Source organism: Lingula anatina, chromosome 3, assembly GCF_051362555.1.
Source record: "Lingula anatina isolate TDL-2025a chromosome 3, LinAna3.0, whole genome shotgun sequence".
NCBI lineage: Eukaryota > Metazoa > Brachiopoda > Lingulata > Lingulida > Lingulidae > Lingula > Lingula anatina.
In genome coordinates, this window is record NC_141769.1 from 1823797 (window position 1) to 1844156 (window position 20360).

General features: G+C 36.4%; 2 protein-coding genes across 7 annotated transcripts; one reads left to right on the forward strand and one right to left on the reverse strand.

The window, feature by feature from the left end:
* Positions 1 to 680: 680 nt before the first annotated feature.
* On the reverse strand, positions 681 to 8831 carry LOC106162870 (uncharacterized). Its single transcript, XM_087009880.1, has 8 exons — positions 8702 to 8831; positions 7628 to 7766; positions 6223 to 6288; positions 5692 to 5865; positions 5245 to 5388; positions 3719 to 3804; positions 3198 to 3324; positions 681 to 2533 (listed from the first exon to the last, which is right to left on the reverse strand). The coding sequence occupies exons 2-8, from the start codon at positions 7764 to 7766 to the stop codon at positions 2115 to 2117; spliced, it is 1155 nt and encodes a 384-aa protein (XP_086866006.1). The 5' UTR covers positions 8702 to 8831; the 3' UTR covers positions 681 to 2114.
* A 644-nt stretch (positions 8832 to 9475) lies between these two features.
* On the forward strand, positions 9476 to 18863 carry LOC106162867 (protein mono-ADP-ribosyltransferase PARP15-like). 6 transcript variants are annotated; one of them, XM_087010112.1, is made up of 10 exons: positions 9500 to 9617; positions 10547 to 10663; positions 13618 to 13765; positions 14143 to 14205; positions 14557 to 14727; positions 15000 to 15140; positions 17079 to 17170; positions 17509 to 17689; positions 18087 to 18332; positions 18523 to 18863. In XM_087010112.1, exons 3-9 carry the CDS (start codon positions 13618 to 13620, stop codon positions 18317 to 18319), a joined length of 1029 nt encoding a protein of 342 aa, XP_086866238.1. In that variant the 5' UTR covers positions 9500 to 9617; positions 10547 to 10663; the 3' UTR covers positions 18320 to 18332; positions 18523 to 18863. The 6 variants fall into 6 exon arrangements, with proteins under 6 accessions (XP_086866241.1, XP_086866238.1, XP_086866237.1 ...); XM_087010115.1 differs by lacking the exon at positions 10547 to 10663 and having other exon boundaries at positions 9476 to 9617; XM_087010111.1 differs by lacking the exon at positions 9500 to 9617 and having other exon boundaries at positions 9624 to 10663.
* The last annotated feature ends 1497 nt before the right edge of the window (positions 18864 to 20360 follow it).

Sequence of the window (20360 nt, forward strand, 5' to 3'; positions counted from 1 at the left end):
ACAGATACACAAGACATGCAAAAGTATAGGCCTACTGCCGAATAGCCAAACTGAGAAATATTTTAGATATGTCGAAAATATTCCGAATAGAACTGAATTAAGTGCTGTCCCTCCATGAAAATATTTAGCATTATGTTTAGCTTGTTATTTCTAAGACCCCATTTCCAGAGATTAGATCGATCTACTTTAGATCGACTTAACTCCCTGGGTGTTCACGCTAAATAGCTGTCAGCCGAGTGGACAAGAAAGTTAATTACCCCTTACAGCTTGTAGTAGGCGGGACGGACTTTTAAGCCGGATTATCTGACAGTAATCTAGTGAGACTCCCCGCGGGGATAGATCGATCTTAAAGCACTGGGAATACAGCCTAAGATCATGCTTAGCATTGTTCAGTTCACTTAAAAATAATTCCTAAACTTATGTAATGCGAGTGGATCTGTGCAATTTGATTCGTTACAATTTGTAAGTACCGCACAATAGTGCTGCACTGAATCCACCTAAGATAAGGAATTTGGAAATAAGGCGTCCCTCTCCCTGAATCCACCATTGTAGTGCGGCCGTCTTAGGCTTACATGTAATAAGAATTAATAAACTCGGGGTTTATGTCAGTAGCGGTTCTTCTTTCTTCTTCTGCTGTGACGTTCACTTCTATTCAAACATATCACAAAAATGTTGCATATAAAGAGAATGAGCTATAAACTTAATTCATTTTATTTCTGTACCGGTACATATGTACAAAGATTAACATGACTTTATGCATTTATTATGTTAACATAATAATAATTATACAGTATGTGAATGAGGAAATATATCTTTATAAAATGGACAGATGTGCTTCTTGGATTACAAATAAAATATGCTCTCTTAAAGGCGAGATGAAACTGCTTTGTGTGTTTACTGCAAATTTATCAAAAATACAATTCATTCATCATACATTAACAATTATATGTAACATGATACGTACAGACCAATTAAAATATACAAGAAATATGCTAGGAGTCACAAAGTAGAACAGTCACTTCACTGATTTTCTTATATGGATTTATTATAAAATTGTAAAAGGGAGACTTTATTTTCTTTGTACTTTTGCTTTTATCTTATCACTGTTAAACACTTTGTATGATTTACTTTCTGATAATACAACCTTGTATCAGCTTTTAGGGACACTTTAGTAAAGATTGTCTCTCAGTAAGTTTTATACATAGGGCATATATTGAAGTATGAAAAGGCATCCCTCTCCAATTGCCCCTTGAGTACACAGGCGACAAATTCTGTCACACCTTTCATTTTTCGGCATGGTGTGCCGCCCAGCTTGTATGTAAAAATTATTATCACTAAGACGTAGTTTAGCAAAGGTTAACCGTGGCGGAATTGCATTTCACATGGATGTCTGTCAGGCCTACCCAACTACTCGGCACATAAGGATCCTGAATTAACCGGAACATCATACCCCAGAACAAATTTTGTAGGACGGCCGCAGGCTCATCCTGTCGGTGTTCTGACTGATACTCCGAAATACGATCTGACACACACCTTGAAAACGGGTGGTGTGGTCCGATATACCGGTTAATTCAGGATCATTTTGTGCCGAGTCTGGTAGTTGGATAGGCCTGTCTGTTGTACTGCGTATAGTACAACTAAACTACAAGATATAACTATTCTAAAATACTTCAATACAGCTTTATATAACAAATCCACATTCGTGATTTTCGAATAAGTTGAAACCTACTGGTATTATTTCACACAAGACTATGAACAATAAATATGTTTTTATGTAGGCCTATAATGTGAATTATTCAAATATTGCAGAATTTAATCAGAGGTAGCCTTACGATTAATAGTATAGCCAAACTATTCTATTCACCCATACAAATAAAATAAAAAATGTACTGTGAAGGTTAAATATATAGCGACCTTGTAAAATTGTTTGCAGACGCAAAGGTGATTTTAGATAGGGCTATTTCTAGCTTTTTTTAGCTTCATCAACGTATCAAGGCCACTGACTAATGTAGCAGAGAGATGTACTTTATTAATTTCGTCACAACAGCGACCTGTAAGACTTTAAACACACCTGCTTTCTAATCAATCAAATCACAGTGACTGTGTAGCATGCCTTAATTATTTTGTGGCTTTTTCCGATTATTTTCATTGGCCAGTTGTACACTATACCAAGACCTCGTGCTTTCTGTAAAAGAAGAAACTAAAATTTTTCCGTCAGATGAAGTGAACATGGAAAGATCACCTCGTGCTGCTGCGACATTTTTTTCCTCCTGAATGTCTTCACCTTCAATTTCTGGATCAGACAAGCTATGCAGAGAAGAAACAGTGGAGACAGTGGCTGTGGATTCCTTGGAGGACGCCTGCGACTCCTCTGTGACGTTATCGTCTGACGCCACGTTGTCGTCACCACGCATGCTCCCCGTGAGCACTGAGGCTAAAGTGATACTGCGATGTTCTCGGCTGCTCTCGGTCAGGTATGGAATAGACATACCTCCTTCCTCGCGGAAACCGAAACTTTCATGATGGCCACTATCTGGAAAAGTGAATCTTTAAGTATATATCGTATGTCGAGTCCTTGATACTTAAGGGATATCTGAATATCAGGAATGTCTCGTTTGTTGGATCATACCAAAGCATGTAAAAAACACTCAATGTTTTTTTTTCTGGACGCCCGGCCTCTGTGAAAATAAATGCTGTAATAGTTCAAATTCTATATCGTAAGTTTAGTTCTTAATACCAACATTTTCTCACCCAATATTTCGCAAATTTGAATCAATCACTGCACTTTGTGTATGTTTTTATTTGTTGCTTTGCTTGTACCTTTCAATTCATAAAACTATGACTTCAGTCTGTCTCAGTCTGTTTTATTTTACTTATATAACTGGATAGATTAATTAAAAAATATAAACAAAAACATTCATATCTACTCCAACGCTATAATATTTACTTTAACCTACCGGTACTTACTTAGAGTAAGGACCTAATACCCACAAAATACTCGTTAACATGTTTTTGGTTCTTTGTCCTTCGTGTTCAAATTAAACTTTAACCTAAAGGAAGTATTTGTCTGAAACAAGCTCCGTCTTTCTCTCAGATTGCTGCTTATTTATCCTGGAACTTTTCAGTGCAAAACGTTAAACCAATTCTGCACTTATTTCTTAAAACAACCACCAGGGATTAATAAAACTACCTCTGACCTGAGCGTCTCAAGTGTGGTCTAGGCTGACTAGAGGCCGGCACGTATCTCTCTGGCGCTAGGTCCACATCCCTTGGTACATCCCTTGGAAATGTTTGTAAGGGAATAGGTTGAGGCAGCCGCTCGATCTGAAAACAAGATGTGTGTATTTTCATTTTATGAGCGTTCACAATGCACATGCAAGAGGAGGCTTACTTTCTGAGGCAGAACGTCTGCTCTGGCTCCACTCCCTAACAAACTAATTAGAAAAACCGTTGATCTGGGATCGAAAAAGTCACTGCAAAGTGCCCACATCTTGTTTACCGCTTTTTTATATCACAGTTTTGTAAATTTTAACATACACATTTAAACATATCTCACACGATATTTCACAATATTAAATTTATCTTAAATTGTGGTACATGTACTACATTCAAGTTTTCAAACACCTGTCACTTGTTTACGTGAAAAACTTTACATTAGTTTATATAGAATCTACACGATATTTCGCGGCATATGAAATAACAGTTCTGACTCTCTTACTCTTTCAATTGATCTTCCTCGGAACTCTTGGCTCTGGGAAATTTCCAGATACTCTGGGTCCTGAGGCTGGAGAGGGACACATTCCGCTGTAAAGATACATACATGTAGTCTAAGAAATCACGGTTTAGTCATAGCATATTATATATACATGCAGTATACCAGTGGCGGTTCTAGATGGGGAGGGGGTCAGGGGGGTCCTGACCATTTTTCGATTTCTGACAAAAAAAAAAAAAAAAACGCACAAAAAAAAAAAAAAAAAAAAAAAAATATATATATATATATATATATATATATATATATATATATATATATATATATATATATATATATATATTTTTTTTTTGTGCGTTTTATATATATCTGAATCATGTTCTAAACCGTACAAATTGGCGCCACTTTCCCTCCAAAACACCAATTTATTTCAAGGGCCCTCGAGCGTGCCCCAAACCTGACAATAATTTCGGTCGAATTGCGGTAATGTGCGCTTGACAGCAGCCAGGCCTCACCTGAGCTCCAATCTTTTTAAGAGTTTTAGACAGTTTGAACCAGAAATCAAATTTATGTAAAATACTGCTCCAAACTGTCTTATAAGTCTTGTTTTGGTCTTTTAGTTTATAATTTTTAGTTACTTTAAATACCTTATGATTTTATTTATGACACATTGTAAACTTCAACCTTTAGGTTGCGATTTTAGCAAATAAATTATTATAATAATTATACAAATATAAATTATAAATTATTATTATTATTATTATTATTATTATTATTTAGGAGGTAAGGGTCAGCCTCGCAATCCGAGGCCTGTCAATCCCTAAAAATCCCCCCCTTCAAAAAATTCTGGATCTACCCCTGTATACCATATAGAGGCCCTTCTCACGCGCTGCGGTAAATTTTAACCGGACCAGCCGTGTTTGAAAATTCTAGAAATTTGTCTAAATGGTTTGATGGATAATTGTCAAGATTAAACGTAGCTCATTTCAAAAATTCCATTACTTTTTTAACTTACGCTAACCAACTGACAAACCAACAAAAGCAAAACCACAGGCCCCCTTGACATGGCAGTAATGAGGTAAGCGCAATTAGCTGTTGCCAGTTGTCCCTGTGGGAAATTCAACAGGACCGGTTTTTTTAGGGTTGTAAAAGTCGCTGAACCTCCAAATTTTAAGACAGCCCATTTGAAAATCTTATCAAATTTTTGAATGATTTTTTACGTCAGGCTGTTACATGTAACTAAATCAACAACAGTGCAACAAACGCAAAACCATAACCTCCTTGGCGATTACGGAGCTTTGTTAGTATCATATTGTATTTATTTTTAATTATATTTTATTTTATTTTATTTTATGGAATTTCCACCGCGGTGTAAATTATTTTTCACCGCGGTGAAAATTCCATAAAAAAACTTAAATGAAAATAAAAAAGTTAATATGATACACACAAAGCTCCGTAGGCGATGGCAATAATGGGTCAAGTCAAATGCAATACGTCTAAGAAATGGAGAAAAATTTCCAGTTGTTTTAACCCACCCATGTTGAAGCTGTCCAGAAGCCTCTCTTGTACTAGCACTATAGTAATCCGATTAAGAGTTGTACACCCGCCCTGTAAGACGAACTCTGCTATTGCCTCCAACATCCCCTTGCCTACCTCCTGGGGGTCCTGCCTGGCCGCTCCTGGACAGAGGTGGACGGATATTTCAGAAAAAAATTATGTTAACAATAATCCAAAAACTGGAGTAATTGGAAATATTTTTCAGGTTTTATAATTTTATTTTTCACGAATTAAACTTAGTGCATTTTATAATTTACATTCTAAGATGATATTCAAACTCGCTAGAACAACATAACGATATAGATGGAATAAATGAAATTCAGCAGAAATGTGAATTAACATGAAAAATAAAAAAATGTACAACCGTTTTGAAATAGAGAATTTACACAACCTGCCCACACTCTGTTCAACCCAGTGGTTTTTACCTGTGCCAAATGCGGGCATTGCAATAGATTGGGCTTCAAGGCGATTCGCTTCTTGCAACACTCTTATCGTTCTGTCCTTCCACGTGCCATTTGAAAAAATATCCAGGTGGATCACGTGTTTGCAGTTCAGGTCACCGGGGTCACTGACCGCCAGGCCGTTGCTCCCTGTCCGACCTGTTGTGAATACGGACACAAGTGAAATGGCAATACTGCCACCTGTATGTACATGTATTAGAAACCATAACAATAAACTGAACATTACATAAAAGAGTCAAAGACACACATGTGCAGTATGATGAAATATCAATAGTTGATTTGTTTCACTAGTATTAATTAAGAGGACGGAGAAGGGCACTGTGTTAAAGAGCGTGGTATAATTCAAAGAAGCTCGTGATCAACTATATCCGCTGTGCATAAAAGTTTATTAAATATTTTGAAAAATAATTGATAAAGATAGCTTTTCTGTTAAAGTCTACTTTAAAGAATCTATAAGGAACTTAATAAGAAGATAATGCAAGTGTTAAAACCTACCAACGCGTTTTCTAGATTCTTCATAGCCTCTTCCTCCGACTCTAGCTAGGGTACTGGCCAGTTCACCTGAAAATAAACACAAAAAACTTTTTGAATTATGTAACATACGTGATAATTGTGTGGCACATTGTGTGGCACACTTTAGCGATACAGATTAGCCATAAAATAATATAATAATATTTATTTATGGTCTAAAATCCAAATAATATTTTCAGTAGACTTCACAAGGGTAAAATGAACAGAACAACATAAATAAATTCAATAAATAAATAAATAAATAGACAATTAAAATATTTTAATATCTGAGAAGATATAAAACAAATAGTACAATGTAAAGATAACAGCCAGTTAAATCAGTTATGAAACTTTTTGAAAACAAAAGTGTTCAATTTTTTTTTAAATTGTCCTCAGACTCTATGGTTTTGAAGTATATCGAGAGAATGTTCCATTCATTTGGTCTATAGACTTGAAAAGCTGTTCTCAATCCTGGCATTATACGGCAGGAGCAAAAACTGGTCAAGTGATCTTAAACTACGTTTTGGAGCATAATGATGAACTTTTTTTTGTTAGTACCAGTACGGGGGTGCTGACTGGTAAAAAATTGCATGCATAAAAGTGAAAATTTTGAATAAAATGCGTGCTGTAACAGTGAGCCAGTCCAAGTGCCTAATACAACTTTGAGAGACTGACATCCCCAGGCTCTTAATTAACCTCTCCCCCCACCCACCCCATCCCCAACAGCAGGGATCGAACTTGTGAAAGTGAGTATAACTCCCCCCTGTCGCGTAAATACATGATAGAGTCCCTGAAAATGTATCGCTGAAGTATACATTGTACCTCGATGGGGCCGCTAGTAATCTGTAACTAAATTCTTTAATGGATATTATAGCTGAGGTGTCAGTTGGTGCCCCTAATTAAAATGCGTGCTCTAACAGTGATTAACACTAGAACGAAAAATGGCCTTTGCAACCTTAAAATTTATCTGATATGAACCGACCTTCTTTTATCTACTTTATGACAGTGACCTTGTGCCTGATATCACTCATAATATGGACATGATTACACAGCAAATAAAACTGCAGGGAGGAAAAAATAATGAAAACTGTACCTTACCATGGTTTAAAGATATTCATTTGTGTAGAAAGGGTCTCGTTCTACGGGCTCTACTTTTAGAAATATTTGATAATATGTAGATAAATCAATCATCCCTCTCTCTCTACGATTAATAAATTAATTGATTAATTAATTAATTTATTTATTCATTGATTGATTGATTGATTGATAAACTCTTGGCACAGGGTCTAGCTCTACACTAAAGATTATGTGAGGATATCCATCCATATCTTTTCTGTGGCAATGGTAAAGGGTCTAGTTTAGTTAGAAGGTATAGCTCTACTCTGTTTACCTCCTTCCAGGTTGGACGTGCAGCTATTGCAGTAGACATCGGCATTCACTTCTGTCATGTCTTTAAGCACCACCACAATGTCTGTAGTATTCAGTATCTGCTGCTGGTGGGCCAGGCCGCTTGGGGTCGCTCTTGCCATCTGAAATATTTAGTGAAGGCTTGTAGTCAGCAATTTCAAAACATATCCTGAAAATATGGGCTTTTTCAATGCTATGCATTGGCCAAATTGAGAAAGGACATACCTTGTGGAACCTAGATTAGTTTTTGATTAGGAGTTTACTCTTTCCGGTCAAAAAAGCAGTTCTGCCCCCCCTCCCCCCCCCTTTGGCGCATCCCACAAGTCATCTATATAATTGGCTATATAACTCAACCTGCATTATAAGGGTGCCTATTGACCAGCTACTGGGGGTTTGGGGGGGGGGGGGTCAGGCCCATCTCTGCAACTTGGGGTATCAGAGTAAGATAAAAAAAAATGTGAAAGAAAAAAAATTGGCCTCTCCAAACGATGTGACATCTGTATTTCTCTTTTTAATACCATATAAATGTTCAGAGTTTAAGTTCAGCTCAAGAAATTGTAAACACCTACAGCATTGCGTTACCTATTGATACGATTAGCATCATTGAGTTGAATATATGAGACTGTCGTACCACCGGGATGGGGAAACTCATTGATTCTACAAGACATAAACCTAAAAACAGGTAATTTAAATAGTAATAATAATCCGTACGTACCGTCTACTACTGATATACTATAACCCACAGTCTGTGACGTTAAAAGTCTTAAAATGCCACGCCAGATACCAGGAAAATCACATGTAGAATCGAAGCTGGGTCAATAAATATTTGTAAATTTGTTCGGTTACTGGTCACTGCTCTGGTTCAGTTGATTGCTCTTACTGTACCGAAGAGTCTGACGAGCCAGTAGGGTTGAAATAATTTGGCACAGACTGATACTATTCTAGTGATAACGTATTTTTCAAGTCACACATTGGAACATACGTTAAGAACATCGTCAACTAATTGGTTTTTGTATTATCTTGTGGAATATCGACGACATCATTATAAATCACTTACTGTTGTCTTTTCCCTTCCTCGATCTTTCCTGCCTGCGTTGTTTTGGTTTCAGTTTCTAGTCCCTAAATATAACTGGGACTTCCTGGTCATGTGATCAGTGCCACGTCATCATGTGACTTCAGACGAGGTCATGCTTTTTGATCGTGTATATTCAGAGTAAATATTGCAATTGCATCAAGGCTGATATTTACTTTCAACATTAGGGTAAAAACAAACGACAAATTTGTTTTCTTTATCCCTTCATAAAAATGCGTTTTTTCAAGAGAAAGCTATAGTAGGCCTATAACCAATGTTTGATATTTAAATTTAATTTTTTGAGTAATGAAACATATCGATACACGTAGGCCCCTACACGTAGCCTACATGTAGGCACAAATGAAAAAGGTCCTGTCGAAAAGTAAAATTGAAGAAACAGAAGTATTTAGATTTTTTTCGGATATTCATTGACGGACCTGAAATAATGAATTATATACTGTAAGTAATATTTATGTGAATATAGATATCTTTTAAAAATTGTATCAGCTATGATTGTGCAGCAATGAGGGCCTCCACCCCTACTGGGTACATGCTGTTGACTTGATACAAAAACCTGCGGTGTGACGAGGAAAAATCTATTGCAGACAATGGTAAAGAATGGCAAGAAAAGTTGGCTATGTCAACAACTTTTGAATCAGTAGGAAAGGTGTCATTGAGAGAGTTCTTGGAAATAAAGTAGAGCGGGAGTTTCCCAGCATACATCACCATACAGTGTAAAAGAAAGTGGTGTGATATTTCCTTTTAAGGACATGAACATCTACGATGCTGGAAGAAAAAAAACAAACGTAAACAAGCTACCAAAGGGTCTGCACCTGAGGAAAAAGGGAGGAAAGACAACGATTTTACTACGAAGAAAAAGACTGCCATCCTTCATCTGAAGGTAAGTTGGTCTAGCCATTTTGCAACTATACCTTCCCTCTTCAAATGGAAACGACAATATTATAATTCATAAAATTAATTTTTCCGTACTTTGTTCTTTTTTTTTTTTTTTGCTTATTAGAAGAGTAAAACAAAAGAATCAACTACAGAAGGAAATACAAGTTATAAAACCGACTCCTAAAGGCAAATGTGAAGACAATGCGAAACGGGGGTTGAGAAAATTCCACACTTGATTTTTTTTAAATTAAAATTGATTTTTCCTAAATGGCTTAATGCCCGACCTTTCATAAAAATGCTCGACATAAGCCAAACAGAATTGTTACCCGTGTTGAAGGCTTGTCGCGCCGCCTACAGGATATAATTGCAGTACGCGGTAGACGCACACGCTGATAGGCACGTGACCTTTAACGAGCACACCCTAATGCTAATTGTGTGTGAATTTGGTGACATTTGATGGCGTCTTTTCAATTCAATAGACATTTTTTCACATCTGTAGAAGTCACAGTGAAACAGTGGATTTGAGGGGGTACCTCTTATAAATTTTACTAAATGGTATAAAATATGTATATTTTCACCACTATTTTGAATTATTTTAACCATTATCATGTTAGACATGGTATCTGTAATAAAAAGCAGTTTTTCTAAGAATTTACAGCTGTGAGGTGATCATTTGTAAATAAAAGTACAGGGAAATGGGGGTGGGACAACCTTTTTGACCAATGTTGTATAAGCTTAAGCTGTATTTCTTTCGTCAGAATGATTATTGAGCATTAAAAGAAACACAATAGGATATTTTCAACATGAAAAAATACCAGTTTCGGATCCAATAACATTAGACAAATTGAGACAGTTTCAGATTTGGTAATAGATTAGGAGTTTCCCATTGTCAATTCTATGTCATATTTTCTTTTTATTATTCGGACACCTGAGTCACGGTTAAATAAGAAACGAGAAGTGATAACAACTAAAGGTATCCTACACCCGGAGAAGAATTGAATGATAACAAACTGATCTGACGATTAAAGAAAGCACTATTCTTCATCGAAGGTAAGCTTATCTGTTGGTCGCAGAACACAAGGCATATAACTTAAATTCCTTTGAAACTTTGCGTCTTGTTGCGTCTGCATCAAGGCAGATATTTTCTTTTCACTTTGGGGTAAATGTAAAGACGTTGTTTAATGCGAAACGGGGGCTGAAAACTTCCAAACTTGAATATTTTTCCAATTGATTTTTCCTAAATGGCTTAAGCCCCACCTCTTATATTAACAAATTGGTGAATCGGTGAATGTGTGTAAGTTAAGTAAGTGGCCAATCTATTTACCCAGAAACGCAACAAGGTGGTGCAACGCGATAAAAGGCTCTTAAGCTGTACTTTTCTCCTTCGCCACAATGATTATTAAGGATGAAAAAAACACCATTGGATATTTTCATCATGAAAAAAATCCCACTTTCGGATCCAATAGCAATAGACAAATTGAGATCTTGGATTTGTTAATCGATCGGGAGTTTCCCATGGTCAATTCTATTACTGTGAAGTAGCGCCATATTTTTCATAATACGGACAACTGCGTCGCAGTAAAATAAGAAACGAAAACTGACAACAAAAGGTATCCTACACCTGAAGAAGAATTGAATAATATCAAACAGTTCTGACGATAAGAATACTATTCTTCATTGAAGGTAAGCTTATCTGTTGGTCGCATAACACAATGCATATAAAAAGTTATCTTAATATATAACTGAACTTACAATTTTGTCTAGTTGAAAACGTTGCGCCTCGTTTCGTCTGTATCAAGGCAGATATCTACTTTCAACATAAGGGTAAAAATAATCGATAAATTAGTTTTCTCTAACCCTTCGTAAATCTATGTAGGTATGTCTGGTAATATATTTCAATAATTTTGTATGTATTCGGCTGGATGACTAACATACATTACTTCGGTGTAATTCTGCATCTAATTCGTAAGGCGTAAATTTTCGCTCTGTAGGAAATTACTGCTTTTATTCAACAGCTCTTCCGTTATCAAGTGGTAACGAGAATAATATGTTTTCTTTTGTTTTTCACATTAACAAATAAAGTTTCAATTGGTGAGTAGAGGAGGGATCACCTAACTGAATCAGTACACCTGATAGGTGGTAACATCTACCGCAGCCCTCATTCTGTCAGCAGACGAAATATTTTCAAGTGTTTAAGAAAGGAAGTCTTACTTTGTTTAAACACTGTCGTTTTTTGTATGCATTTTATGTATATATTACAATGAAGGTAAATAAGAGAATGAGCAGCTACTCTGGTCATCAAAATCGCCACATTTGAACCGCATAGACAATATGTGGGTAAGCCATTACTCGCCGAATAAACTGCCTACATCAAAACTGGGCCAAATTGGACAATTTTGGACCGATGCCTGGAATAATATTCCAGATTGAACTCTAAAAACCTATCCCAAGGAATACCTTGCCGCTTGAGAGCGCTGGTAACAATAATTTAACATTATTGTTACCATTAAATTATGTACATCTTTAAATGGTAACAATAATTTAACATTAGGTAAAATTATTTACTACATACTGTATATTAAACGGCACACGTCACGTAGACCCGCCTCTCAAAAGATGCTTTACCGAGCTTAAATCTGACACAGGATATATACACCTTATCATAGGTAAAATAAAAAACATTTTTCGCTTTTGAATTTCAACCGACCACCAAAAGGGACAAGGGACCAGTGACGCTTCTCCATTGACAGGCGTGTGATGACAACATGTAGGCCTACCGAGTTGAAACAATTCTCTCAAACTTCTTAACATTCATAGCCGTATAAATGTCTGAGACGGTGAGGTCAGGATTAATCTCTCTCTACAATACAGCCTTACAATTTTGAGACACACGAAGTGGGCTTTTTTACAGTTCGATATTTCAACTTCCCCATGATTATTATGGTGCAAAACACCGCTTAGGTATTTGAATGTGTTTGGATAAGCCATGTAAATAAAAGTGGGTCATCAAATACGTTTTCTCGCTGTTCAAGACCCTTTACCATGAAGATATCCTAAGCGACTTTTACGAAGGCTTCCGTGTCGTCAGAGGTCGTCCCTTTTACGTCTAGCAGTGTAATTACCTTTACGTGACCTCTACCAGTTAAGCGCTAAATATTATATACCCGTCCATGAAAAATATTGAAAAATTGTTGAATCTATAATACGCCATTTAACTACGAATGGGAAATCGAGAATTTTATCAACAAATAAGACACATTTCGTAATGTTTGGTTTTTTTCTACCATATACCTTCCAACTGTTGAAGACTGAGTAAAGATAAAATAAAATAATCTAACATGTAGGCCTACCGTGCGTACTATATGCACTACCAACGAAGGACACGCACAGTACACATTCATAATCACATGAACATAAACATTTACTACATTCTGCCTGGGTCACAGATTGATTTTTTCACTAGATATTCACTCTGGCTAATCAATGAGTTACATATTTAGCTCACTGGCCTAATTCATGACATGATTTTCTGTTCTCGCGTTGGAGAAACGTGCACATAATTGATCTACGACCCTGGTATAGGGTAAACATACTTATAATGCTACAAACAATTTTTGCTCTGTTTAATAATTACATGAACAGTTTTATGGCGAAGGGAGTCACTGGGATATTCGACACAGGCAATGATAATAATGCGATAAGGCTAATAAATTATGATAATGTAATTGAAATTAATTGAAAAGAAAGATGTAATTATTTAAGGTGGGGGTGCAAATGCGCCACACACAAAAAAAATAATAAATAAATAAATAAATAAATAAATAAATAAATAAATAAATAAATAACACAGCCGCCAAATAATAAAGTCCCAGGCTATTGAGTGCATTCATTCATTTTCAATTTTTTTCTTTAGAGGTATACCTCCTCTCTACATTTACAAGGAGAATGCAAGTACAATCATAACAGCAATGGTGTATTAATAGTAATCTCTCTTGTGTCCATAGATGCCCGCCATATTCTCCCAACCGCTGGAAAAACAGGAGTTGCAGATCAATGCGATCGACGTCGAGGTAGTCGTGGGCGTTGACATGACAAAATTAAAGGCAGATGCATATTGTAACTCTACCGACTCCGATTTGGATTTGATGACAGGTAAACAAGGCCTGTAGCCAGCCATTTTAGAAAGAGTTTCTTTTCCTGAGAGAATGGACCTTTAACCATGAACCCTTCTTTTACCTAGATCAAATTTTACCAAAGGCGGACCTTTTGTCGACAAAAAGGGCGGTTCGCTCGAAACCCCTGAATCCCCCCTGGCTAAGGGCCAGTAAAGTATCACTCAAATAGTGTGTGAATCGCAGCAGTATCATTAGAAGCGTTATGATGTTTTTTCGTAATCTTCATGCATAATGTTTTGTCGTTTTTTTCTTTCATTCTTTTTTTCTTTTCTTTTTACCCTTTATTTAGTTCCTTACACTATTTTTTCTAGTTGCAAAAAAGGTAATATATTATTATATTGAATTTATTTTAAGGTGCTCTTGCGAAACGGTTGCGTATTGTTGGTGGAGTCGAATTTGAAAAGGCATGTCGCGCCGGTAAGGACACCATTATTTTCTCATCTTGAATTTTACATTCTGTTTTTATATAAACTGTAAGCCAGTATCTTCATAACTGAGTATTCTGACTATCTGTGTCTCACTCGTGTTGTCGTGACTATTGCCGTCCCATACATTAGTCCCCTTTTAATGCCCCTTACATTAACTGCCACACTGAATTCTTGTTTTACTTCATATTACTAGTAGGGGTCATTCCATGAAAAAGCGACAATCAGAATCACGTCACTGACATTTTAGTAATATTTGTGTAACTGTTTGATATTACAGATATGACTGCATGTGGCGAATAGGCGTGTTTTTTTTCATTAACGAATTAACATTTCACTTCAGCGAGAACCACGGATGGTGTCGCAGTAACCGTCCCTGGTAACCTGAACTGCAAGCACGTTATTCATCTGGACATTCACCATCGAGGGTCGTGGGCGAATAAAATATTGAAAGTCTTGGAAAAAGCAGACAGCTTAGGCATAACTTCAATCGTAATACCTGCGTGTGGAACAGGTAGGCCTACTTTTCTTTATCACGCATGCATTTTCTGTTCTAGAAGATGATTTTGTTTCTTTGCTCGGGTCCTACCTAACAAACACACACACACATTCAACAATAAAGAAAGTGTACTGTAGTCATGAAAGATAATAGATTTAATGGAGATACGGTTTGTTTCTGTTATGCTAGATATTTCTGAACAAAAATATTAAAATTTCGACATTGTCTCATTTCGAAATGCCACCTAAATGTTATAAGTTATAAGGGCATGTATCAATCGATTTCAGGAGCTGGTGGGTGCGACCCCGATGAGGTATCCCAAGGAATGTTTGAAGCCGTTGCCCAATACGGTCAAGGTGATGCACCGACTATCAAAGAGATTACCATTGTCGTGTATAAAAAATCTATGGCCGAAAGTTTTCAAATGGGTAGGTTGACCTAGAATTTAACATCAGGTTCTTATTATAAAAATCATCCTTTTTTTAGTTTTAAAACATTTTGCTGATGAATTTTACATCGAAAAGAAAAAATTGTTCATTGGTATTAAAGGTCTTTATAAACTTTATAAATTTTGCCTTCTGCAGTTAAGTGTCAGTTAAAAAACAGGCTTGACATTTAATATACAATATTTTTTCAAAATCTTTTTTCTTTATTTTTTTCGTACTTTTCTGACTTATAAATAAAAACAAAGATTTATAGCTTGTTTTAATTTACTTTAACAATCTATTCAGTGTAATTGTGTCATCAGTTCTTTAATTGAATTCAACTTATTTAGCAATCAAAAATACATGGCTTATTCTTAGTCTCACAACAACCATTAAAAGCCTTATTTCAATTTCCACACTTTCTAAATCATCATCTGTGAAAGAGGCTCACAATTGATTCACAATTGACGCTCCATATTAGTTTCTAGTCACAGCAACGGTCACTGGTGGGTTTGACCTGGCTGCTACGAAGGCTCTCACGCGGCAAGGCATTCCTTGGATTAGGTTTTTAAAGTTTTATCTGGAATAATATTCCAGGCATCGATCGAAACTTGTCCAATTTGTTCAGTTATGTTGCAGGACATGTAGGGCGAGTAATGGTCTACCCACATATTGTCTGTGTGATTCAAATATGGCGATTTTGATGACCAAGGTAGCTGCTCATTCCCTTGGTTCTGTAAGTTATCTGCGATTAAAAGTACTCTTTGTGAACCGGTATTTTCATCGTGCAACCACAAATTGTTCCTAAGGTGCCCCCTTTGAAATGGTAGTTAAGTGGTTCCTAGATTATTCCTGTATTTGATGTGGTTGAGGTTTATATCGATGACTACCATTGGTGTTTTGGCACCAATGTGATATCCACAGCAAATACTGATGCTGCCAAATACCCCAGTCATTCTAGACGCGGAACACACTTCGTCGTAGGCCTCTTCAGGATGTCTGTAAACTGCACTTTTACTATTTCATCGGTACAGGTGAAATCTGACCTCAATAAAGAAAGCCACGCGGTTTCAGCCTTCTACCCAATTCATTAGAGAAACGGACGGCGATGTTTTGCTGTTTACAGTGGCTTCCTCAGAGGTCGTCTGGTATTCTTACCTCCCAAAACCAGTCTGGTGTTTACTAAGGGCCTTAAAAACGCAATCTGATGGCATTTTGCCCTCATTCTGAACCGAATGGGTGGTCTTTGTTTAGTTGCAACAGTATATTCATAAGGACAGTGAGTCCTGCACCCTGGTGGAAAGATTTCAATACATTGGGAGCGGCCTCTGCGTAGGTACATCAGTGGAATTACTCCACAAAACTGTACGGACCGCTCCGTGTGACACAATAATCTGTCTGACAAGTTCTGTCTTTTTCGCGTCATTATAGCACAGATGAACAATATTGTAAAACATTGCTTAGCTCATTTTATGCACTGCAAAACCGACTACTGGCATGAAAAATTTCAAATTCTTCTAAACACATTTCTAAGCGCCTGTTTTGTCTCAGTTTTTCGATGCGTTTAGCTCCTAAGCGCGTTTAGCTCCTTAACATAATACGCGCTTTTAGACCGAATGTGTTTAGTATTATTACTGATGCATCTCTGAACAGCTACTTTACAGGTATCAAATATAATCCGAGCTTTCGACCCCTAGGCCTTCTTCGGGGATTATGAAAAAATATTGTAAAAAAGGAAATTAAAATAGAAATAAGGTCAAGGATGAATAAGTCCAGCTGTAATATATTTTTTCTGTACATAGACAAAAATAGTATACATATATAATCGGTACCAATTTTTAGCCTGACCATTGACCATATTCTTCTTCTTGATAATGGTAAAACCTCTTTCCTCACTCCTTAATTTTATTGCCTAGACTAACTCATTCTGAATATTTTCAGGTAAACTGGAAAAGCTACTTCAAAACAGCAAGGGATATCAAGATGCCTTGAAAACTGTCAAACAAACCGCACCATTGACCTCAATCAAAGAGGTGTGTGTTGTCGTAAATGGTAGTTATGATCTTTAAAAAATAACTTGATTTTTATTAACCGATTGAATGGGTTTTTAGTCTATTCTCCTGTAAGATTCGAAATATTACTTATTTCAGTAGTGGATGTGGACAATACGTGGTCCCTATGTCTTACAGTGCCTTAAGTTAATATTTTATCAAAAAAAATTATCAACATGATCTAGGTATTCCTTTTCATTAGTTTTCTTTATTGTACACGAAAACATTTAAGGTGTGAAATACGTTTGATTTTCACTTTGTTGATTGTGTATCTCTCTTATTAACAGCATCGTTACAGAATGTCACCTACTATCTTTCAGATTTTTAAAATTAAGCATCCCATATTGAGTGCCCGATACCTTTTTACAAAAAGAAGAATGCAAAAGGACGAAACGAAAGCCTACACTACCATTGAAAAATCACTTTTTCATGGAACTGATCCTTATGCTGCTCAGCAAATCTGCAATACTGGTTTTAAGAGCGCTGTTGGAAAAAAGAACGGTAATAATCTCCCAACTTCTCTCTCTCTCTCTCTCTCTCTCTCTCTCTCTCTCACACACACACACACACACACACCTGAGACCTATTTCTCGCTCTCGTGCACTGGCATTGATACAAACTCTGACACACCCACTTTCTCTCTCTCTCTCACACACACACACACACACACACACACACACACACCCTGTCACGTAGGCCCCTACTCTTCTCCATCTCTCTCTCTCTCTCTCAGTCTCTCTCTCTCTCTCTCTCTGTCACTCAGTCACTCACTCTCTCAGTCACTCACGCTTCTCTCTCTCAAACACACACTTATTTGCTGTATGCTATTTCAACAACACCACCAAAATCATGACAGATGGATGAATAGGTCTCGCTAATTCGTTGGTTTTAAATACAGGACGTGCTTACGGGAATGGAACCTACTTTGCCAGAGATGCGAGTTATTCCCTGCGTTATGCCAATGGAATATTTATTCTGGCTGATGTACTGACTGGACGTTCTGAAGATGTTGGATATAATGACAGATGTTCTACTCCCCCTGGGATTGATTCATTTCGAGCCCAAAACGGAGAGATATATGTTATCTTCGACGATGCTCAGTCACTTCCAAAATACCTGGTTACAGTTTAATCACTACTGTCAGGTAAGACGGTATTAGAATGCTTGCCATTGGGTGTGTATTTTGTCATTTTAACTGTATGTTCAGAATAAGAATTGGATTGCGAACACAAGGATGGTGCGTCAAGATTAAATGATGATTTTCCATCTATTACTGAAATTTGAATGTAAAGTGTTGTTGAATTCATTCATGTACTTTTCTATTTTAATATTAGGCAAAAAAAGAAAACCGCTGATGATGTGGACAGGACAAAATGGAAACGTGTCTCTGAAGATGATATATAACTCTTATTAATGTTTAATTGTACGTTTGTGCTCTTGTTTTGCAGTATTACAGCTTTTATTGGGATGGCAGTTTTTGGAAACAAACAAAATAAAAATAGGACTATTTAGTTTATTTGTACTTGGCCAAATTCTGAAATGTGTGAATGGAAATAAACTGGTTTCAGAACAAATGGATATTTAACGCTGTTGTTTTTAATAATTGCTGCATAACGGACTGCATTTCTATCAACATCTGTAGGCCTAAATATTACTTATATAACAGGGCCGTAGCCTCGGGGGGGGGGGGGGGGGGGGGGGGGGGGGCAGGGGGGGGCAGCTGCCCCCCCCCCCCCTGGGATTTGAGGTGCAAAAGAAATAATCGCAAATGCCAAATGAACCCACAATTTCTGACTTCTGATTGAGCAATAAATAACAGTTAAAATGCACCAGAATGCAGTATTATACATACAGTTTTTAAAAATTTTCCACACCGTGGGAGGGGGGCAACCCCTCCCCCCCCCTCAGGGGCTTCGCCCCCTCGTATCCGCTTACTGCCCCCCCCTGGCATTTTGCTCAGGCTACGGCCCTGTATAAGATCATTTAATTGCTTCTTTTTTATTTCAAAGAGGTGGCGGGCGACAATAGAAAAATATTTCTTGATAACACCTAGGATTATTTAAGAATTTATGTTGAAAGCATAGTATTATTTTTCACCGAGACAATCACAGATATCAAGATTGCACTTGAAAACGTAAGAAAGCTTCTGATATATAACATGTTTTGACTTTTTTATAAGTCTGTATTTGAATCGTTGATCAGTGGCTTGATAATTTTCTGTCTATTATTTTATTATTTATTTTATTTAGTATTGTTTTTCACCGGGACCTAAACAATTACAGATATCACTTTTGCACTTGAAAAGCTAAAAACCTTCTGATATTTTAGTATGTTTTTAAATTTTTTTATTAGTCTGCATTTGAAAATATTATCGTTCATCATTTGCTTGATTACCTTCTGGCTAATCGTAATCGATTTTGTGTTTACGCCTTAAAGAAATTTCGAAACATGTCCACTTGAATCAAAATCTATAGAAACTGTTTAAAGATTATACATGTATATTAATTTGATGGTCTGGATCAAATTATATTATCTTCTCTTGGATCTTAATTTGGAGAGGTATGGGGCTACATGTACACAACAGACTTTTATTTTAAAAAAAGTCAGTCTAACGTGAATTATGTTAAAGATTTTAATTATTTTGTTAATTTGTGTGGCGTAGACAGATATTAGTATTGAAAAGTTGAGAAACCTGATTATTCTTTGCGTTTTTTTTTTGGTTATTTTCAGTAATGAGTTTTCAAAAATGTTATTGTTGATCAACTAATTGATAATAACGAGTATCTGGATGTGCAGATTTTGTTGATAGTGTAAAAGTTTTAGTTAACGTCTTAAAGAAATCATACCTGTATGCACTTTATTGTTGCCTTGATTCATATTTTGTCTGTAAGGATTCGAGCCTTTTTAGATTAAAGAAAATAATATAACGGGTAGCATAAAATGTGTACCTTCAGGTAGATTGAAGTTTTGGGGCAGTTAATGATATAATATAAGGCTTGAATTCTGAAATATATGAAAATACAGTTGTAAACAGAAAGTTATATCATTGAATAAAATTTATTATGAACTCGTGTTATACTCTTATTATCATATTAAGCTGACTTCAGACGAATATGCCAAGTGCAAATTAAGTAACAATCCTTAAAATTATTTAGCTTTTAATCTGAATTCA